The 17,442-nt window shown below is 41.5% G+C and overlaps 1 protein-coding gene across 1 annotated transcript in view; it reads left to right on the top strand.

The window, feature by feature from the left end:
• PRDM10 (PR/SET domain 10) overlaps positions 1-17,442 on the top strand; it is a 103,235-nt gene that overhangs the window by 47,205 nt on the left and 38,588 nt on the right. Inside the window, exons 5-8 of the mRNA XM_030332062.1 lie at positions 6,192-6,417; positions 8,241-8,482; positions 10,168-10,371; positions 15,567-15,639. Coding sequence (XP_030187922.1) covers positions 6,192-6,417; positions 8,241-8,482; positions 10,168-10,371; positions 15,567-15,639 — 745 coding nt within the window. The remainder of the gene's footprint in view (positions 1-6,191; positions 6,418-8,240; positions 8,483-10,167; positions 10,372-15,566; positions 15,640-17,442) is intronic.

Genomic DNA, 17,442 nt, shown 5'->3' with positions numbered 1-17,442 from the left:
AGTTTGTTTCAAAATAATTTAGTGAGGGGGAAAGTGAGTGGCAGGATAACTGAAATAAGGTTGGCGTTGAATTGATAATTGTTGAAGCTGATGGGCGCATGAGGTTTATTATACTGTTCTCGCTAATTGATGTGTTGAAAATTGTTTTCTTTATTTATTTTTTATTTATTTTATTATTTTCTTTCTTTCTTTCTTTTTTTAAGATGAAATTTATTGTCAAATTGGTTTCCATACAACACCCAGTGCTCATCCCAACAGGTGCCCTCCTCAATACCCATCACCCACCCTCCCTCCCTCCCACCCCCCATCAACCCTCAGTTTGTTCTCAGTTTTTAAGAGTCTCTTATGTTTTGGCTCCCTCCCTCTCTAACCTTTTTTTTTTTTTTTTTCCTTCGCCTCCCCCATGGTCTTCTGTTAAGTTTCTCAGGATCCACATAAGAGTGAAAACATATGGTATCTGTCTTTCTCTGTGTGACTTATTTCACTTAACATCACACTCTCCAGTTCCATCCACATTGTTACAAAAGGCCATATTTCATTCTTTCTCATTGCCACGTAGTATTCCATTGTGTGTATAAACCACAATTTCTTTATCCATTTGTCAGTTGATGGACATTTAGGCTCTTTCTATAATTTGGCTATTGTTGAAAGCACTGCTATAAACATTGGGGTACAAGTGCCCCTATGTGTCAGCACTCCTGTATCCCTTGGGTAAATTCCTAGCAGTGCTATTGCTGGGTCATAGGGTAGATCTATTTTTAATTTTTTGAGGAACCTCCACACTGTTTTCCAGAGTGGCTGTACCAGTTTGCATTCCCACCAACAGTACAAGAGGGTTCCCATTTTTCCACATCCTCTCCAGCCTTTATAGTCTCCTGATTTGTTCATTTTAGCCACTCTGACTGGTGTGAGGTGGTATCTCAGTGTGGTTTTGATTTGTATTTCCCTGATGAGGAGCGACGTTGAGCATCTTTTCATGTGCCTGTTGGCCATCTGGATGTCTTCTTTAGAGAAGTGTCTATTCATGTTTTCTGCCCATTTCTTCACTGGGTTATTTGTTTTTCGGTGTGGAGTTTGGTGAGTTCTTTATAGATTTTGGATACTAGCCCTTTGTCCGATATGTCATTTGCAAATATTTTTTCCCATTCCATTGGTTGCCTTTTAGTTTTGTTGATTGTTTCCTTTGCAGTGCAGAAGCTTTTTATCTTCATGAGGTCCCAATAGTTCATTTTTGCTTTTAATTCCATTGCCTTTGGGGATGTGTCAAGTAAAAAATTGCTGTGGCTGAGGTCAGAGAGGTTTTTTCCTGCTTTCTCCTCTAGGGTTTTGATGGTTTCCTGTCTCACATTCAGGTCCTTTATCCATTTTGAGTTTATTTTTGTAAATGGTGTAAGAAAGTGGTCTAGTTTCATTCTTCTGCATGTTACTGTCCAGTTCTCCCAGCACCATTTGTTAAAGAGACTGTCTTTTTTCCATTGGATAGTCTTTCCTGCTTTGTCAAAGATTAGTTGGCCATACTTTTGTGGGTCTAATTCTGGGGTTTCTATTGTATTCCACTGGTCTATGTGTCTGTTTTTGTGCCAATACCATGCTGTCTTGATGATTACAGCTTTGTAGTGGAGGCTAAAGTTTGGGATTGAAAATTGTTATTATAAACGGGAAAGTTATTTGCGGGGATGAGAGGGAGTTATTTTGTATATGTGCTGCGGAAGTGAGCACTTGGGAAAGTTATTTTGATAAGACTCTCTAAATTGCTTTGCAGATGCTGAAGAATTTACCTTCCCACTAACGATACGTGCAAATACCTATTTCCACTCACCCTTGCCACACTGAGTATTTGCATTCTTTTCAAATTTTGCCAATCTGATAGGCAAAATGGCATTTTGTTGTTTTAATATCAAGGCATAGTTTTAATTAGAAGTTTTGCTGCCCTTGGCACCTCAAAGAGCCCTTCATTTTCTCTAATCTCCAGAAACAATCTGCTCCTCTCATGTTTTGTAGTCGGAGAGCTCTCTGAGCCCTGGCGTTACGAGGCGGTGTAACTATTGGCTTAGCACCTTTCCTTCTTGCAGTTTCCTTTCAACCAGCATGGCTTTTATTTCTGCCTCTAATAAATACCTTAGAGATGGTCAGTTTATTCTGTGACCTGGAAAAATTCTAGATAGGAAGTTAAGAGTGACAGTTTACCACAGCGGATGAGTGCTTTTTCTCCTCTCCCCTTAACAAAAACTTTCCTATTTTCAGTTGTTTATAGTGGTGGCAACATTCATCTGAAGCCTTTTTCATATATGTGCATCCCTTGTCCTTAAGGAAGACACTGGCACTCTCCAGACCTAGAAGCACGCTCTCCCCTTTGTTTCTGAAAATGAACATGTGTGACTCCCCACACACTGAGAAGGAAATATGCTACAATGATAATTGGTCTCAGTAGGAATCCAGAAGCATTCTGTTGTGTTTGCTGCTGTCCAATGTAGTTTCATATTTCACTTCTGGGATACATTGTATCCTGAAATGCATTATGTAATTTCAGAAATAATTACGGAGACTGATATTAAGTGGGCAGGAGAAAGTGTACCATAAGTTGAACACATTCTTTTTCCTTGTCCTGTGTTTTGTTGTGCATGATAAAGTGCATAGGATTAACATCTTTTTGTTGCTTACTCACTTCCTGTGAGTGAACTTGGCACACACAGCTCGCCTCCTCACTGCCTGGTTGGTGCCTCCGGAGCAGGTGTGGTTACCTTGTTGCTCTGGTATTCAAGGTGTGTGTGATGTTTACCTCCTCTGGTGCCCTCCTTGAACAGACTTAACCACATAGGTGCCACTGTGACGGAGTGGAAAAAGCAGGGCAGAGTCTGAATTTGAATTCCCTCTCTGTCACTTAGGAGTCGTGTGGTAGTGTTACCCGACCTCATAGGAATTTAAAGACATGCCTAGCTCTCCAGAAATGTCAGTTGGCTTTGAATTATTAATTAAACAAATTTGTAAGGTGTGCCCACTGTGTATTAAGGTCTGTGCTACCTAGAAATACACTGGTTACCTAGAAGTGATTATCATCGACACTAACGCTCACAGTATCTCGCGTGATTCTGGTCTATACACAACCTCTGCTTTAGCGTCAGTTCTTCAAGCTAATGCTGAAGGATTCAAGCCTTTTAGTTGCTACAGCCTTTCAGGAGTGTTCCAGCACGGGGGAGGAGGAGGTTGTTGGTACTATTTTAATGTCAGCTTTCTCAGCAGTGGCCAGAAGCCAGCGGTAACCTTGCCCAACCACAGTCTCTCTAGCAGCATCTGTTGGGAAAAAATGCATCACAGCTTCACTGGGATAACTCTGGGTTACTGAATTCATTCGTTTCGGTTGGCTCTGCAAAGTGATAAAGAATTTATGTGGAGTAGAGGTGGATATATATGCTTTAGTTTGTTCAGTGTGTGATAACATTCATCACTAACGCTGGCATGAAATTTAAGTGGCTTCGAATAAAGGGTGATAAGGAAAACGCACTCTGAGATAGCAAGAATAGCTTGGTTGCAGGATCAGGAGAGGATCCGGGGGGAGGTGACGCACGCAGTTTCATTGCCAGAAGTCCCTCGTTCTTTTCCTTGACGAGTCTCACTTCAGTGGATGTTTTATCCTGTTTTTATTGTGATGCTGAAGCATCTCCCAGAATTTTGTTCTCTCATATAAAAGCTTCTAAAAGGCCCTGAGCCAGAGATGGAATGTCATATACGAGTCTGGCTCCTGGGTTAAATGAATGCATGTTTAAACATGCTCATGCTATTTTGAGGTAACTGATTTTATCTGCTCTCTGGAGCCTGAGTGCTTCAAATATTGGGCAGTAATCATAAGCTGCTGTACAGCTGTCCAGGTCAGATTCTGTAAACACAGACAATACTGTTTCTTCATGGAGTTTGAGAAGTTCTTAGAAGCACAACTGAGGAGCACCTGGGTGGCTCAGTTGGTTGAGCATCCTACTCTTGATTTCTGCTCAGGTATTGATCTCAGGGTCTTGGGATCAAGCCCCTCATCGGGCTCTGTGGCATGGAACCTGCTAAATGTTCTCTCTCTCTCTCTCTCTCTCTCTCTCTCTCCCCCCCCCCTTTGTCCCTTCCCTCTCCCCTGCTCATGCACACTCTCTCTCTCGCTTAAAAAAAAAAAAAAAAAAAAGAAGCAGCACTACTGAAAAAGGACTTTCTGTGAATACAGTAGAGTTCCTTTACGTGGCTGAAGAGATTAATGTCATTTCCTAAAGGGCCAAATGTATTTCTATAAATGAATCTTCATTGAATCCCTGCTACATGCTCTTTTAAGGTTGTGGAGGAAGTATGTGATATCTCAGTCCTTAAAGAACTTGTGATAGTAGTTGATTATTATTAATATCAAGCAGTTACTAAATGCCAGATACTCTACTACTGGCCTCATATACATAGTGTTTCATTTTATCCTCACAACAACTAATGAGGCATGTATGACTATGTCCATTTGACAGGTAAAGAAACTGAGGTTCAGAGAGGCTTTATTAAACTCACTAAATAGTGGGGCCGGGATTTTAATCCAAGTCTGTGTGAGTCCAAAGCCCATGGTCTACTTCCCCGAGGTGCAGTTGGAGAGGCAAGAAGGACTCACATGCAAATGCACGCTAATTGAAACCTAGATGGTGTTTGGCACTGGATACAAAGCTATGAGAAATAGCTAATGTGTGAGGCGTCAGAATCAAGACTCTAAAGGATCTTGGCAGACTGGAAGAAGAAAAAAAGTAACAAAATGAAATTACTGGAGATAAATGCAAAATCTGCCTCCCCCCCCCCCCCATTTAAGTAAAAATCAGCTATTTAAGTCATGAGGAGGAGTAAAATGGTTTAATAGCACTCTGTGGGAGGAAGAAAGGACTCAGGGATTTTAGTTATTTTCAAGTTCAAACTGGGTCAGTAGTGGAACAATGGCTGTCATCAATGCTAATGTAATCTGAAGCCATATTCATTTGAAAATGTGGACTCCATTGACAAATACTTGAAGCCAACAGCATGGTGAGGGATCTGGAAATTTGGCCATGTGAAAATGCTTGAATGAGGTAGGGGTTTTGGTCTTGGAGTATTTGCAGAGCCTCTTATCTTCGCCGATTCTGTCTTACTTGAGGGGAAAGGTGCAGGCGCTGCCACCTGCATGGAGACAGGGAGAACTCGGCCTCACGGAACCATCACTGAATGATTCCAAATGATCTGGCCTGTCTGGTGAGATGATGAAATGTTGGAGCAGAGGGATGTTGTAGAATGGGATTCCATGACTGCAAATGCTACAGGGATCAGAGCAGAGGAGAATCAGGGAGGACTAGAGTGGTCAGAGATGGTTCATGGAGAAACCGGAACACGACAGGGTTTGGGAGATTGGTGGGGGAAGAGCCTTCTGGGTGGGGACGGCAACATATGGGAAGATAAAGAAAAAAGGAGTAGGCATTTAAAAAACTTGCTTTATTTATTGAACAGGAAAGGGACATGACTTGAGTACGGGCAGTGGAAATAAGATTGGATAAAAGAACCTGGGGTAGCATATAACCCCGTGACACTTACTTAGGTAGGGAACTTTTTAAGGTGTCTTAAAAAGGTGTCTGCACTGTCAGTACAGAGTCCAACACTGGGCTTGAGCCCACGAACTGTGAGATCATGACCTGAGCTGAAATCAAGGGTTGGACGCTTAACCGACTGAGCCCCCCAGGCACCACCCCCCCGCCCCCTACCGTGTGTTTAGTTTTAAAAGTGAAGTGGTTGAATGTTGGTCAAATTATTACTTACACTGTGTTGTGTCCACCCTGAAAAGGCAGGAGGGACCCCCCCCCCCCACACACATACGCACACTCAAAATTGAGTTCGGATGTTGAGACATGACACCACGGATACACCGAGAAGGTATGGAAAGGTTTGAAGTCTCTGGGAAGACAGGGCAGGCACTAAAGGAGGGAGCGCCCAGGCTTTCTTAACAGCTTTCCCAGATGTGGGGTAGAAATAGCAAAGATGAAGGCAGCCTAGAGCTGGAAATAATTTCTTCTTCAGGGTCTTGAAGGGAGCTGATGTGATGAACATCTTCCACCAGAACCTTGTAGTGTGTGTGTGTGTGTGTGTGTGTGTGTGTGTGTGTGTGTGTATACCAGCCAGGTGAAAGCAAATGTGTGCTAACTTTATGGTTAAACTTTGTCCAGGCCTCATTACCGGTGCATAACCAGGTGTTACCTTCAATTGAGGGTGTGGACGGTTCAGACCCTTTGGCAACACTGCAGAACCCTATGGGTAGACTGGAGGCCAAAGAGGAAGAGGATGAGGATGAGGACGAAGATACTGAGGAAGAAGAGGAGGAGGATGGTGAAGACACAGACCTGGATGACTGGGAACCGGATCCGCCTCGGCCCTTTGACCCGCATGACTTATGTAAGTATGAGCTGTTCCTTGGGAGTGTGTGTGGTCACAGCAACATGGTTACCATGTGCTGAGGGCTTCCTGTGTTCAGATGCCGTGCTTCCTGCTCTGCATGTGCCATCTTACTCAGTCCCCACCGCAGCCTGTGAGGGAGGCGCTGATGCTTTCTCGTGGGTTCAGATTTTAGTGATGAGTGAACCGATGGTCAGGAGAAGCTAAGCAGCCTGTTCTGTGAGTGGTTCACGTCACGCAGGAGTGAGTGGTGGATCGGGTTCGGAGCCCAAGTCTCTGAGACCAGCCCTTGAGCTGTCACACCACTGGGGTACGTTTGTCCAGTCCTGGAACTTTCTGCCACTTCAGCTTCAACAAGTTTGCTTTGCTGTCTTGCCTCTCTTCACAGTAACCTTTTAAACATGCCTATTATATTGTAGGCACCGGTGGTACATTTTCTGAGTTACTTAATGCTTTCCATAGCCTTTTGATGAGGTTGGTCGCTTTCCAGAGATGATGTTAATTGAGAGTCAGGATTGCAGCTCAGGTGGTCTGGCTCCAGTGTGACCCCCGTTAACTGCCACACTTACTGCCTCTCTGTACTGTCTGCTTTGGGAGAGAATGGGAGGGTTCCTGCTTTCACCTACCAAATCATTGCTGCTTTTCATCGATTTTCACGCTTACATGGTGAAGTTCGTATCTCATTTAGTTGAATTACTGAGGCTGTTCAGAACTTTGTGGACACACCAACTCTTTCCTGGGGCCTTCTGTGTGGTGATGGGAAAGTCTGTGTGCTTGGGGCCAGTGCTCACCTCCATGGGCAATAGAGAACTTCCTCATTTTGTTTTTCCTTGAATTTGTCAGTTTTCAAAGCAACTCCTTAGTCAAATACACATAAGGTTACTTTATCTTACAAGTAGTAATACAAAGTAACTCTCTGTTATTGGAGAATTGTAGGAATTGAAAAGTACCTATTTCCTAAGCCAGGTCATCACACAGCTGCAGTTGGGTGAAAGACGTTTGGTTAATTAAATGTGGTTAAGGGTCATGAGTAGGATGCCTGTGTGGTCCAGGCACTTTTCTCTGTTTTGTGGCCATTTATATCTAGTGCTGGCAGTTAGCTTACAAATAGTTTCCACTGGGAAAGAGAGACTGAGTGTAGATGCTGAGTGCAGTTATCACTCCTAGAAATAGCTGGAAATGTGTCCTGTCTGGTCTGGGCTAACTATCATTCAAGAGAATGCAGGATAGAATGCTAAATTCATTCATTCATCTTAGCATTATCTTCGCACAATATGCATTGAAATCTCAAACTCTGCATTGTGCTCTTTCTGTTTGAGTTAGACATTCCCAGACAATGAGGCTTCCATGACTCCCTTTGAGGAAACTGATTAAATGGTATTGTCAGGGTTTTTTAAATAGCTTCACTGAGCTATAATTTACATATTATAAAATTCACCTATTTTGTCTTACCAGATTTTGCAGCATTTATCCTAATAAGCTCTTCTTTTTTTCTTTTCAGAACTGTTATAATTGATTTGTAAATTTAGTGGACTACTATGTGACTTAATCTCCAGTAGAGAAATAAGTCACTGCCTGTGTATTATTTTTGATAGGCACAAGCAAATTCTGGCTGATTTTAGAGGAAAGGGACAGGATTTTATTGGTCTACAGTCTATGAAAGCTGGCATATTACAATTGAACGGGTAGTATAATTGTAGGAGTTAATTGGATTTTGGCTTGCAACCTTAGATTGGGGGGGGGGCAGGCTTCAGGTTAGAACTTTTTACCTGAGATCAGGTGATGTTCAGGAATTTGACTTTAAGATTTTCTTTCTTTTGCAGGGTGTGAAGAGTGTAATAACGCTCATTCTTCAGTGTGCCCAAAGCATGGCCCCTTGCATCCAATCCCCAATCGGCCTGTGCTCACTAGAGCGCGAGCGAGCCTCCCCCTGGTCCTCTACATCGACAGGTTCCTTGGAGGGGTGTTCTCCAAAAGGCGCATTCCCAAGCGCACCCAGTTTGGCCCTGTGGAGGGACCCCTCGTCAGGGAGTCCGAGCTGAAAGACTGTTACATTCATCTGAAGGTAATTTCTGCTTTATTATAGTTCACTCTTGCTCTTACTAACTTTTAAAGAGGCACATGTTTTCCTACTGATTTCTTAATTCCATAGCAGTTGTTTGCTAGTATTTTCTTTCCCTGCTGAATTTGTTTGGAAGGGAAACATTTTCTCTCTCACCAATAAATTGGAGATTGCAGTTTCAGCCCCCTCAGGGATTATTCTGAGAGGTGGCCATTCTCAGGGGCTGTATTGTCTGCTGGAGTTGCTGTCACAACTACCACAGTCTGGGTGGTTTCAAGAACAGAAATTTATTTTTTTTCACAGCGCTGGAGGCTGGAAGGCCACCATGCAGGTGCTGGTGGGGTTGGTTTCCTCTGAGGGCTCTCTCCTCGGTTTGTAGACGGCCTCCTTCTCTCTGTGTCCTCATGCCTTTCCTCTGTGTGCGCACCCATCCCTGGTGTCTCTCCATGTCTCCCAATCTCCTTTTCTTTCTTCTTTTTTTTAAATATTTATTTTTGGGAGAGGACAATTTCCCTAAAATAGGAAAACTACTTTTCAGTTTCTGAAACAGGTCTGTCCTGTTGAAGCTGTTGTTAAAGAATGGCTCACCTAATATTAAAGTGTATTTATACTGATCTCTCTTCTTCACATTTGATGCTTTTGCTTCTATCCAACCTCTGTGCTGTCTGCTTCTTGGAGAGCCACTCTGGAGAACCATGAAAGGGCAGCAGGAAGGGAGAATATTTGGGGTGTGGTTTTTTTTTTTTTTAATTTTTTTAATGTTTATTTATTATTGAGAGACAGAGAGACACAGAGCATGAGCAGGTGAAGGGCCAAGAGATGGAGAGCCACAGAATCTGAAGCAGGCTCCAGGCTCTGAGCTGTCAGCACAGAGCCAGATGTGGGGCTCGAACTCACAACCGTGAGATCATGACCTGAGCCAAAGTCGGACGCTTAACCGACTGAGCCACCCAGGCCCCCCTTGGGGTGTGGTTTTTGAGAAATCAACTGTTGTCATGGGGAGGTTTTCTTTGGTGAATGCTCAAGATCTCCAAGAAAGAATGTTACTTTGTAAAGAGAAATACATATCACTAGGCTACTCAATTTTTTTTTTTAAATGTTTATTTATTTTTGAGAGAGAGAGAGAGAGAGCGTGTGAACGAAGGGGGGGGGGCAGAGAGAGAGGGAAACACAGAATCCAAAGCAGGCTCCAGGCTCTGAGCTGTCAGCACAGAACCTGACATGGGGCTTGGACCCACAAGCCCTGAAATCATGACCTGAGCTGAAGTCGGACGCTTAACCGCTTAACCGCTTAACCGACTGAGCCACCAAGGTGCCCCTAGGCTACTCATTAGAAATGAATGCAGTTCAATCCCTAAAGTAAGTAACTTGTAAGGAACTAGAGAGTATTTTGCTTTGATTTCCCGGCTTATTTACAACATTTTTTGATGTGTTAGTTAATGATGAAGCCTCAACTGAAGCTACAGTGAGATTGTTAACTTTAACATTTTGCCAGGTAATTCTCAGAAAATGTCCTTTTCCTTTTACATTTGGCAAGACACAATGCCTGTATCTTTCTAGATACAAAAGGAAGAATAAGGATACATGGTTAATTGAAGGAGCAGTGTTTTGTATATTACTACACTAATGCATGTTAAAAGTTTTGTTTGTTTTTTTGGTGTGGCTTTTTATGTTCTCTTTGGTTACAGGTTTCTCTTGAGAAAGGGGACAGAAAAGACAGGGATTTGCATGAAGACCTGTGGTTTGAATTGTCTGATGAGACCCTATGTAACTGGATGATGTTCGTACGTCCAGCCCAGAATCACCTGGAGCAGAACCTGGTGGCTTACCAATATGGCCACCATGTGTATTATACAACAATAAAGAATGTAGAACCCAAACAGGAACTGAAGGTACAGTGCTGGGGGCCGTGGTACCTTTGTCAGAAATAGTGATTGTTTCACGCTTTTCTTCTTATTTTTTCTCTGAAGTGGGATTCTTATAAAAATGTTCCTTTCCTTATAATTTGCTTACTTATTGAGTACCCGCTGTGTACAGTACATCTGTGGTAATTCCATAAATGAAAAAGAATGAGGGGCGCCTGGGTGGTTCAGTCAGTTAAGTGTCCAACTTCGGCTCAGGTCACGATTTCACGGTTTATGGATTTGAGCCCTGCGTCAGGCTCTGTGCTGACAGCTCGGAGCCAGGAGCCTGCTTTGGATTCTGTGTCTCCCTCTCTCTCTGCACCTCTCCCACTCACACTCGGTCACTTTCTCTCTCTCAAAAATAAACATTTAAAAAAAAAAAACAGAATGAAAAGTGTATGACTTTGGGGTCTGTCCAACGCCTACAGTAAGGCCCATGGGTAAAGAGGTAGTTGTGTTTGGGGAACAGACTGGTATTTGTGATGGAGTGATTAAAGTTGGGGTCACTTAATGTCATTTATACACTCTGCAGAATTGGTTGGAAACAGGAAATCTTATAAGATCAAATGTAGATGTATAGGCAAGATCTCTTTACCGGATTACTTCATTTTACCCAAAGAATTCTATGCACTGCCTTCTGATTTCAGGAATATATTTTGGGGGGGGGATAACTATAGAAATTTGTCTAAATATTAACTCTTGATGACATAATGAAAATTCTGCTGTGATTCTAAGGAAAAATTCTTGATATAAATGAAAAAAAGAGGTGAGAAATGATTTTATCAGTACATGAACACTGAATTGCACAGTGCTTCAATGGGGTAAGAGTGAGAAGTACGTACCTTTTAGGGCGAGAACAAAGACCTAGGCTTTGTTCAAAAGTTATACAAAACCCGTGTCTTTGAAACCATCAAATAGATGATTCATTAGCCCCAAAGAAAATATATGAAAGGAGATTCATATCTCCTATTATCCATCGCGGTAAATTCTTGATACCAAAGTGAATACTTCTTGACTGAGGAAGGGAGATTATTTTCTCTCTTAAATCAGTAGATAGAACTGTAGAGGTAAAGACAGGCAGAAACAATTAAATAAGACTATCAGTGTAACGAACAACCAAAATAACAGATGCAAAGGAAGCAGCAGGGTGGGAGAAGTATTTGTAATACAGGTTAAAAGGTTTAAGATAAAAAACAGAGAAAACACCTCTACCCTTTTTGGTATCCACACAGACACATGACTGAATACCAGGAACAGACTTTATTTGGAGGAGGAATCACTAGTAAAGAAATATTAAAAAATGTTTTTTCAATGTTGATAATTATAAAACCCTTAAAACAACTCTGAGTTACTATTTTTATTAATTTAAATTAGCAAAAAATAAATGGATGTAGTACAATGAATGTGAGGGTTTAAAAAATAGGGACATTTGTTACAAAATTGCAGTATTTTGTGGGATTATTTCTGGCTGTGTGTAGTAAAAATGTACTTGGCTTGGTAAATCCAGTCCTTGAAAATTAGTCTGAGGAAATAATTATAAACAAAGATAGAACTAGATACATTCTAATTTTGTAATGCCGTGTTTCACTGACTCAGATACCCAGGACTTGAAGATGAACCATTATTTTATACACCATTAAGAAAAAATATGTTGCCACTTTAAGCTATGTTACTGTGCTTATTTTTATCACCAAAAAGAGTAATTTTCTACTTATTGCAGGAGCTGTGTTAGACTTATTTAGAGATAATTTTGAAATCATACCACATTTCTGCATACTTAAAAAGGCACATATAAGCAGAAAATTGGTTAAGGTATAAACTGCCTTTGTGTACAGTGTAACTTTTTTTAAGTTTATTTGTTTTGAGAGAGAGAGTGAGAGAGCAGGAGGGTGGGGGGAGTTGCAGGGAGAGAGGGAGAGAGAGAATACCAAGCAAACTTTGAGCTGTAAGTGCAGAGCCCAACTTGGGGCTCAATCCCACAAACTGCGAGATCATGACCTGAGCCGAAATCAAGACTCAGGTGCTTAACAAACTGAACCACCCAGACGCCCATAACATTTAAAAAAAAACCCAGAATCACTGTTTTACTTTGTCATGGATATTTGTGTTTTGTTTATCTGTTGTCTTCTGTGCCATCAAGGTGTTCGTGATGCTGTAGTATTTAAAAAAAAAAAATTATTTTTGAGAGAGAGAGAGAGTGTGTGCAAGTCGGGGAGGGGCAGAGAGAGGGAGACACAGAATCCGAAGCAGGCTCCAGGTTCTGAGCTGTCAGCACAGAGTCCGACACGGGGCTAGAACCCACGAACTATGAGATCATGACCTGAGCCGAAGTCGGACGCTTAACCAACTGAGCCACCCAGGTGCCCCGATGCTGTAGTATTTTTAAAATAAATGATCTACTGTTGCCTCTTGGATATTTTTCCAAACTACTGATGGCATTTCTGTGCAAGTTTTGACCCTATACTTTCTCACTGACTGAACCCATATGTCTTTTCCCTCAATTAAAACACATATTTTTGGAAGTTAGGTGGTTTTTCATTAAGTCAGTAGGAAGTTTCTGACAATTTGATGTTTGGTATATTCATAGAAGTCCTGCAAGGTGATCACACCAGCCTTGCATTGCTTTTACATTTCCTTTATTTATTCTCAGGAAGATGGCTTTTTTTTTTTCTTTTTTTTCTTTATTTTGCATTTCTTATCAAGTGTTAAGAAGTCATAAGTCATGGAGTGCCGGTGGGGTACACAACTGAATGAGGTGAAAACAGTGTAAAGAGCATGGCCAGGTTTGTACAAGAGAAACGAGCAGGTAGTGAAAGAAAGCTACATTACAGCAGTAATTGCAGAATGCCATGGATAGTGAGATGGCCTGAGATATTAAAATAGGAGAAATAAACATCTTGGAATTGATGGAATAGGGTAGAATTTATAACAGCAAAATGATAAACTCAAAATCCAACTACAGGTCCTGGTCAAGTAAATTACAGAACACAGATTCTGTAGAATATTATTCCACAATTAAAAATGGGGTCTCAAATATTTCCATATAGTTAAAATAGTATGTCATAACAATTATACATGATTAATTCATTTGGCAATTAATATATTGAACTTCTGAAACTCTGTTTCAGACACTAAGAAGAGACAGACTGGTGCCTGTGTTCTAGAGGGAAAGTGGGCAGAAAGATGTAAATAAGCAAATACAGTTGAGCCTTAAACAAAACGGGGACTAGGGGTGCTGACGCCGCAGGCATTTGAAAATCTACACAGAACTTTTGTCTCTCCAAAAACTTAACTATTAATAGCCTACCATTGATTGGAAGCCTTACCAATAACATAAACACTTGATTAACATACATTTTGTATACTGTATGTATTATATGTTGTATTCTTACAATTAAGTAAACTACAGTAAAGAAAATGCTATTAAGACAATCATGGCAGCGGGGGGCAGGGGTGCCTGGGTGGCTCAGTCAGTTGAGCGGTCTGACTCTTGGTTTTGGCTTGGGTCATGATCTCATGGGTTCATGGGATTGAGCCCCATGTCAGGCTCTGTGCTCATGGTGTGGAGCCTGCTTGGGATTCTCTCTCCCTCTCTGTCCTTCCCCCTCTCTCTTTCTCTTTCAAAATAAATAAGTATTAAAAAAAAAAAGATAGTCATAGGGAAGAAAAAGTGCATTCGCAGTACTCTACTATAAAAAAAATTGTGTATAAGTGGACCCATGCAGTTCAAATTCCTGTTGTTCAAGGGTCAACTGTAATATCAAATAGTGGTAGGAACTATGAAGGAAACAATTGGTGCAGAAAGAGCATATAGCAGGCAAGGGACCAATTTAGAAATGCTGGAGAGGGAAGGCCTCACTGAGGAGATGATAAGAGGTGAGGGACTATGGAATGGGAAGGAGCCAGTGCTGTACAAGGGCTAGGGGAGGTGAAGGGGAAGAACCCAGCACTCCTGATGGTGGACCAGCAAGGGCAAAGGTTGGGGTGGGAAAGACCTTAGCCCATTTGAGAAACTGCAAGCAGGCCCTCTTGCTGAAAGGCACTAAGGGAGAGTGAGAAGACCTGGAGTAGATCATGGAGCCCTTTAGAGACCGTCGTCGAACATGGCATGTTTTTTATGAGTGAGAAGCTGTTTAAGCATGGGAATGATGAAATCTGATTATGTTTTTAGAAGCCTTCTCTGCTCCTGTGTCAAGAATGGATTGGAGGGAGCAAGAGTGGAAAAGAGGAGGCTCTTAGAACAACAGGCAAGAGCGCATCTTGGCATGCATCTTGGTGGGAGAAGCAGAGTTGGAGAACATTTGAGCTGTTCACAGCTCTTGCTGAAGGATGACAGAAGGACGCTTAGAAATATAAGATACCTTTTAGGTTTCAAGTCTGAGCAGTTGGTTGGAAGGCAGGGTATTTATTGAGATGAAAAAGATGGCCAGAGGTAGGGGTGCAATAGGAAAGCATCTAGAATTCAGTTCTGGACATGTTAAGTTTGAGCTGTTTGTAAAACATGCCAAATACCAGGTAGGCATGGAATGTATGTAGAGGGAACAGAGAGGGAGGGTCTGGGATAGGGATATTAATTTGGGAGCTGTTGACGTAGAGTTGGTTGGAAATAGATGTGGCCACTTTAGGGAAAAATAAGAAGGCCCTGGACTTGGATTAAGCTCTGAGGAAGCTTAGAAAGGAAGAGCCCAATGAGGAGACTGAGCAGAAGCAGCCAGTGAGATTGGAGGGAGAAGGAGACTCAGGAGAGTGTGGTAGCATTTGAAATCCTCATTGGTGATCCCAGCAAGAGCCATTGGGTGACATGTTGGGGTGGAAGCCACTATGATTCCAGCTGTGTGAAAACCCGTGTTTACATACAGATAAAACAACCAGAAGGCTATGCTTTATTTTGATGAAGAGACTATTAATATTATGTCTTGTGAAGTTGTTCTGATAACAAAAACAATTTTTTAAAAAGGAAAAAGAAAACACACAGTGAGTGTGTCTTGGCATGTGAGCTTCCCGACTGACCATCTGGTGTGAAAGAGATCGGCTCCCAGTGCAATCTTTTTGTTGTTTGTTTGTTTTTTTGTGGGTTGTGGGAAAGCCTGAATTGTTTTATGCAAGCAGGAGAAAGAATTTACGCATGCACAGAACATCTGGTGATGTCCTTTAGTTCTTGATGCCGTACTTGGTTCTTGCAGGTGTGGTATGCTGCATCCTATGCTGAGTTTGTGAACCAGAAAATTCATGACATTTCTGAGGAAGAAAGGAAAGGTGATTGGACTTTTTTCTATTTTCTATTTTCTATATGAATTGTAAATTGTATATATTACATCATTATGCAATCTCCAACTTTTCTACCTCTATATATCTAATGATATTCCAGTATTTTTTTGTTTTGTTTTGTTTTGTTTTTCCAGCTACATATCCCTGTCTAATTCTAGGATCAAACGACAGGGACATGTTTACATTTCTTTCATGGGTGCTGGAAAACAGTATTTAATATAATGAAAACCTCCAAATACTAAATTAGAACCTAGACCAGAGGATGATCTCTATCTAGATTTAATCATCTCTGAGGACATTAGCAAGACAGGCATTGACTTTGTTTTTGATATAAATATTAGTGAAGTATAATTTACATACAGAGAAATGCACAAATCATAAGTATACAGCCTGATGAATCTTCACAAAGTGAGCATATCTATGTAACCTGCATTCAGATCAAGAAACACAACATGACCTGTACCTTGGAAGTCCCTTGTGCCTTTTTCCAATTCTTCTTCACTCCCAAGTGTAATGGATCTCCTGACTTCTGATACCACAGATATAATATGCTTGTTACCAAATTTCATATAAGTAGAATTATATGATGTATGTCTGGGAATATTTTGCTCAACATTTATTTGTGTAATTTATCCATATTGTTGTATATTATTGTAATTCGTTCATCCTCATTGCTATTTGGTGTTCTCTTGTATGAATATACCATAATTCATTTATCTGTTTAACTGTAGATGAAAATCTAGGTTGCACAGTGCACTTCTGACACTACCTGGGTTAGGTTACGTTTTTGCAAGTTAAAGGCCACGTCTTTTACAAGACTCTCTTCACTTCAGACACTATCTGCAAGCTTGGGGTTCCCATGCTACCTGTATTTCTGACCAACTAACTACAGTTTAGGGAGCTAGTATCTCCTTAGGCTGGATAATTTACCAGAGTGACTCACGGAACTCAGAAAAGTGCTATACTTAGGATTATAAAGGACACACATCAAGACCAGGCAAATGAAGACATACTTAAGGCAGGGTTTGTGAGGGTCCCAAATGCAAAGCTTCCATGTCGCTAGGCCATGTGACTTCCTTGGCACATTGATATGTGATTTCCAACCAGGGAAACTCTCCTGAGCTTCAGTGTGCAGAGTTTTTATTGAGGCATCACAACATAGGAATGGTTGATAGAATCATTTGGGCACACGATTGAACTTACTCTCCAGCTCTTGCTCCCTGGCTGATACCACCTGTTTCAAAGCCCCAACCCTGTAATCACATGGCTCAGCTTTCTGGCACAGGCAGCCCCCATCCTAATTCATATTAGCAGAAACTCAGGTATGGTCAAAGACCACAACGAATAACAACAAACACTCCTATTACGTGGGAAATTCCAAAGACTTACAGGTAATTTGCCAGGAACCAGGGATAAAAGCCAGCCAAATTCTTTATGATGCAACAGGGTTGTTTCCAGTTTTGGGCTAATTTGAAAAGTGCCACTGTGAACATTCTTCTACATGTCTTTCGTGAACATTTGTGTATATTTTTGTGGGGTGTGTATTCAGGGGTGGAATTGCTGGGATCGGGTGTGCCAGTAATCAACTTTAGTAGATAGTTAGTAGATACTGTAACATTTTGTTATTGAGCATTGACTTTTAAGGTTTTTTTTTGTGACAAAATGTGCCTTCAGATTATAAAACCTGGATCTGAATCACTAAGGTATCTGAATCCAGATTTCCATTGTAGCACATTTCTGCATTTCCGGTGTGGTGAGGTGTTGTCTGTGTGTGTATGTGTGTGTGTGTGT

The sequence above is a fragment of the Lynx canadensis genome, chromosome D1, assembly GCF_007474595.2.
Source record: "Lynx canadensis isolate LIC74 chromosome D1, mLynCan4.pri.v2, whole genome shotgun sequence".
Classification (NCBI taxonomy): Eukaryota; Metazoa; Chordata; class Mammalia; order Carnivora; family Felidae; genus Lynx; species Lynx canadensis.
This window is presented reverse-complemented; position numbering and strand designations above follow the sequence as displayed.